The 6,000-nt window shown below is 41.0% G+C and overlaps 1 protein-coding gene across 1 annotated transcript in view; it reads left to right on the forward strand.

The window, feature by feature from the left end:
• nlrc3l1 (NLR family, CARD domain containing 3-like 1) overlaps nt 1–2,825 on the forward strand; it is a 28,054-nt gene extending 25,229 nt beyond the window's left edge. Inside the window, exon 6 of the mRNA XM_060936188.1 lies at nt 283–2,825. Within this exon, the coding sequence (XP_060792171.1) occupies nt 283–1,826 (1,544 nt within the window). The 3' untranslated portion in view covers nt 1,827–2,825. The remainder of the gene's footprint in view (nt 1–282) is intronic.
• Nucleotides 2,826–6,000: the final 3,175 nt, after the last annotated feature.

Genomic DNA, 6,000 nt, shown 5'->3' on the forward strand with positions numbered 1-6,000 from the left:
CCTGGGTCGGATTTGAAAAAATCGGATCCGTGTCGTTCATATTGTCAATAAAAGATCGGCTACAGGTCACATATGGGCGAAAAGATCGGATTTGAGTCACTTCAGCCTGCAGTGTGAACGTAGCCTTAAAAACCTTACCTTGAAGGATAATGCTGATACCAGTTACACAGCGGTGTTTAAGCTTGGCTCATGTTTTGAAGTTGCTATGCTATCCTCCTCTGTCCTTGTTTTTATCAAAATGTAAAAGCAAGCCTGATGTTCCTTTTTCATTCTCCCTTACAGACGAAATCCGTTGCAAGTTGAAAAAGACGCTGAGAAGGATGTATGAGCATGTTAATGAAGGTCTGACCCAGCAAGGACAACAAAAATGTTTTGAGGATGTGTGCACAGATCTTTATATTACAAACGGTGGCAATGCTGCAGTGAACAGCGAGCATGAGTTTAGACACATCAAGGAGCTGCAAGAGGATAGACGCAACAAGAAAAGCCCGCTATCCATCAAGGACATATTTGATCCTGTGGTTGTTGAGAGGAAGCACATAAGGACAGTGATGACTAAAGGAAGTTCAGGGACTGGCAAATCATTTCTAGTTCAGAGGTTTATCTTAGACTGGGTGGAAGGCAGATCACATCAAAACATCTTTTTTCTGCTCCCTCTGCCATTCAAGGAATTGAACAAGGTGACAGAGGAAACAATCAGCTTCATGGATTTAATCTGCAGATTCTATCCAGAGATGAAAGAAGTGGATAATCTTGAGTTTGAAGGCTGTCAGGTGATGTTCATCTGTGACGGCTTGGACGAGTGCGCTAGCCCCATTGACTTTCGCAACATTGCGCATTGGAGTGATCACAACGAGCCAGCAAATACTGAAGTTTTAATTGCCAACCTGATCAAGGGAAATCTGTTGTTCTCTGCCTATGTGTGGGTGACCACTCGACCCGTAGTCATCAATTTGGTCCCTGCAGAATATATCCACCAGTTATTAGAGGTTCGTGGGTTTTCAAATGAACAAAGAGAAGCCTACTTCAGGAAGACCATCCCTGATGAAGAGCTTGCAGAAAGAGTCGTTGCTCATATCAAATCCTGCAAAACGCTCTATATTATGTGTCATATGCCGCTGTTCTGCTTGGTGGTGCGCAAATTGCTTGAGACGGCTCTCCAAAGTGGAGAACTTCCCAAAGCTCTTACCCATTTCTACACCAACCTGCTGTTCCTGCATATACAGATGCGAGGCCAGAAACTGCTGTCACAAGACTGCGAGTTCTTCTGGAAGCTTGGGAAGATGGCCTTCCAACTACTTGAGAAGGGTGTGTTCAGGATTGAGACAGAGCAGTGGAAAGAGTACGGTCTGAGAGCTGAAGATGCTGTGGTTACTGCAGGCCTGTGCACACAGTTCTACCACGAGAAATTTTTGATGTATCAGGAGAAAGTGGACTGCTTTATTCATCCAACGATGCAGGAGTACTTAGCAGCTCTTTATGTCTTTCTTTCCTTCAAGAACCACAAGAAGAACGTTCTGGAAGGTCCAACAATGAAAAAGCACTCAGGCTCAAAAGTGGATCTCGTGAATCTGCTCAAAAGTGCTGTAGACAAAGCATTACAAGCCCAAAATGGCAACTATGACCTCTTCCTACGTTTTCTCTTGGGTATGTCAGTAGAGGCCAATCAAGAGCTGCTTCGCTTCTTGCTTTCCAACACAGAGTCTAACCAGCAAGCTCGGGAAGAGACGGCACAATACATCAAAAAGAAGATGAAGGAGTATCCCGAGAGGCAAGAAAACCTTCAGAGATGCATAGATGAACTTTATGCTGTATTCCCAGTGTAACAGACAGGCTGACATGGTGTCGGTATGGTGGTGGTGCTGCTGCTGCGAGTGCATCAGGTGAAGTGGTGTTACAGGAGTTTAAGCACTATAATGTCAGTGCTTGGTTGTGAAACTGTGCAACAGTCAAAACTAACAGCAGAGCCACGACCAGAAACTGACATGATTCAAATTGTGCATGGAAACTACAAGGCCTTCATGTTTCCTTTCCTTGCTTCTCAGCTCCTCGCTCTTCTCACTTTTTGACCAACAGCGAACGAGTTCTTGAACCGGTTCCATTCAGGATTCTTTGAACCTTAGTGCCAGGTAGTGAACCAGCCCGTTTTCACCACTTTTGAGCTGAAGCGTTATAATCAAGGATGCGTCGTGAATGGAGGGTGTTACGCAACATAAGTAACCAGTAGTAGCAAGACAGCAGACCACATTGATTACCTGTGGCGTTCTCCGTTGCTGCACTCCGCTTCCTCGCCAAACAAACGACGCCCACTGATGTCATCACTGTTCATACTTTGAAAACCAGCTGTATTCTGGTTCCAAACCAATTTATTTTTGGTTGAAATGCTCTGAAAGGTTCGAAATTTGATGCGCAAACCAGAACATAACCTGTTCCCTGTTGGTCAAAAAAGGGAATCTAAGGAGGCAAGGAAAGAATGCAAGAACAGGAACTGAGGACAGGAGGAATCGAGAGGTGAATTGATTGATGGAATGAACGGACTTATTGATGACACTTGCTGATTAAAACATTACTTCACGTGTATTACACACTTGCATATTGATCTTTTGAAGGTTAAACAAGCTTGTACTCAGCACTTGATTTCTCAGTTTTAAATCAAGGCGTACTGATTGACTTTTATTCAAGGATTTTATTTGTACTCGTTTAATTAAGACTATTAATTTTGGGTGTGTGTGGGTCTTTGGAATTTGTTTTTTGGCAGAGGTGGGGAATTTATACCATAGGTCTAAATGTCACACACCAAAATAAAAAGGATTTCCTCATAGCAATCATTTGTGTGTCCTTGATCCAAAAGCCTCATTTCTCCTTCTTATTATATTCACAGCACATTTTAAGAAATAATACTTTGGACTTTGATTCATTTGAGTTACAGGCTGAAGGATGTAGGATCGAGGAAACAAAAAGGCATCAAATTAGAGCTTTGGGAGTCACCTGAGCTGTATACTATGATGGTGTATTAGGGCCATTGTAGGTTTTATAAATAAATAAATTCCAGAGCTCTGGGAGGGGGTAGTATTCCAAGAAAAAGACTCAATTTCCTTGATTAAAAAGTTGTGAATTTACAAGGGGAAAAATAAAACCTTGGACATTCTCTGAGATTGTAAAGAAGAAAAAAAAAAAGCCACAAATTTACAACCCCGATTCCAAAAAAGTTGGGACAAAGTACAAATTGTAAATAAAAACGGAATGCAATAATTTACAAATCTCAGAAACTGATATTGTATTCACAATAGAACATAGACAACATATCAAATGTCGAAAGTGAGACATTTTGAAATTTCATGCCAAATATTGGCTCATTTGAAATTTCATGACAGCAACACATCTCAAAAAAGTTGGGACAGGGGCAATAAGAGGCTGGAAAAGTTAAAGGTACAAAAAAGGAACAGCTGGAGGACCAAATTGCAACTCATTAGGTCAATTGGCAATAGGTCATTAACATGACTGGGTATAAAAAGAGCATCTTGGAGTGGCAGCGGCTCTCAGAAGTAAAGATGGGAAGAGGATCACCAATCCCCCTAATTCTGCGCCGACAAATAGTGGAGCAATATCAGAAAGGAGTTCAACAGCGTAAAACTGCAAAGAGTTTGAACATATCATCTACAGTGCATAATATCAAAAGATTCAGAGAATCTGGAAGAATCTCTGTGCGTAAGGGTCAAGGCCGGAAAACCATACTGGGTGCCCGTGATCTTCGGGCCCTTAGACGGCACTGCATCACATACAGGCATGCTTCTGTATTGGAACTCACAAAATGGGCTCAGGAATATTTCCAGAGAACATTATCTGTGCACACAATTCACCGTGCCATCCGCCGTTGCCAGCTAAAACTCTATAGTTCAAAGAAGCAGCCGTATCTAAACATGAACCAGAAGCGCAGACGTCTTCTCTGGGCCAAGGCTCATTTAAAATGGACTGTGGCAAAGTGGAAAACTGTTCTGTGGTCAGACGAATCAAAATTTGAAGTTCTTTATGGAAATCAGGGACGCCGTGTCATTCGGACTCAAGAGGAGAAGGACGACCCAAGTTGTTATCAGCGCTCAGTTCAGAAGCCTGCATCTCTGATGGTATGGGGTTGCATTAGTGCGTGTCGCATGGGCAGCTTACACATCTGGAAAGACACCATCAATGCTGAAAGGTATATCCAGGTTCTAGAGCAACATATGCTCCCATCCAGACGACGTCTCTTTCAGGGAAGACATTGCATTTTCCAACATGACAATGCCAAACCACATACTGCATCAATTACAGCATCATGGCTGCATAGAAGAAGGGTCCGGGTACTGAACTGGCCAGCCTGCAGTCCAGATCTTTCACCAATAGAAAACATTTGGCGCATCATAAAACGGAAGATACGACAAAAAAAGACCCAAGATAGTTGAGCAACTAGAATCCTACATTGGACAAGAATGGGTTAACATTCCTATCCCTAAACTTGAGCAACTTGTCTCCTCAGTCCCCAGACGTTTACAGACTGTTGTAAAGAGAAAAGGGGATGTCTCACAGTGGTAAACGTGGCCTTGTCCCAACTTTTTTGAGATGTGTTGTTGTCATAAACTTTAAAATCACCTCATTTTTCTCTCTAAATGATACATTTTCTCAGTTTAAACATTTGATATGTCATCTATGTTCTATTCTGAATAAAATATGGAATTTTGAAACTTCCACATCATTGCATTCCGTTTTTATTTACAATTTGTACTTTGTCCCAACTTTTTTGGAATCGGGGTTGCATTTGATCACCGTTGTAACTCCATTTTCCGCAGACCCAAAACCAATACGATTGTGTGCTTTGATCTAAACGGAAAGCCTCAGGGTCAAGGTCACTACCTCACCAAAAGTAATAACTTAAAATCACTACGCCATATAAAAATGTAGTTATAAATCTGTGATTTTGTTTTTTAAAACGAAAGCTGAAAGTTAGGTATAAAATATGTTTCTTACAGAATATGTTACGATGGTAGCTGGTCTTGTATGAATTTCTGAGCTATAAAATGGAGTTGTGGTCTATTTTTTACCGTAGCGTGTTATTTGTGTGCGGGGAAGGACACACATTAACAATTTGCATGTGAAGAATGGAATTTTCCACTCCAACAGTTAGAAGTTGATCGTCCTTCCATTTGCAGTCTTTCTGTTATGCGAGTGATCTGTTCGGACGTTATCACTGAAAAGGTGAGTTTTGACAATTTTATTTTGTTTTAGTCTTGCAGTATAATTCATCTTACTTTTCATATTTCGTAGTGTTTGCGTATTTTTGGCCAATATTTTGCAACCATGATCAATTTAGATCGAACTTTTGATAGAACCTACAGCCAGTCATTTTGCCCCGCCCCTGCTCCATCTGGTGCCGGAGTGATGTCCTGTTGCTCGCGCGCCACAGCAGAGACACGTGCGACCTTCAGCTGGTACGGTCGCTGTTCTTTTACCACCGCCGTTATTCTCATCTTTCCGCTGCATTCTTGATTTTTCCATTGTGCCCTATTTCGCCGTATCAAATACCCAAAACGTATCATATTATTCATATTTAAGTGAATAATCAATTCAGTCATCATAACTTGGCATTTTTAACCCAAGCAATCAAAAAGAGGAAATTTATTCAATATTTTCACTCATCTGTGAAGGAGGGGCTTTAATTCTTCATGATGTAGTTATTTTATATGTAAATCAATTTTACAAAAGCATTTGAATTGTAATCAAAAACATTTTCCATAGTGCAGGCCAGATAAAGCAAGATACTATCTTTATTCTTATTAAACATGACAAAAGAAACATTGAGTGTTAGGTAAATGCAAAAAAAAAAAAAAGTAAAATTAGAACATTTCTTTTTTGACCATAATGTCCCAAATGAGAGACCAGTTTCTGAGACGGACCCATATACAGTGCCTTGAAAAAGTATTCATACCCCTAGAACTTTCACATTTTTCCACCTTACAACCACGAACT

Source organism: Neoarius graeffei, chromosome 12 (assembly GCF_027579695.1).
Source record: "Neoarius graeffei isolate fNeoGra1 chromosome 12, fNeoGra1.pri, whole genome shotgun sequence".
NCBI classification, from domain to species: Eukaryota; Metazoa; Chordata; class Actinopteri; order Siluriformes; family Ariidae; genus Neoarius; species Neoarius graeffei.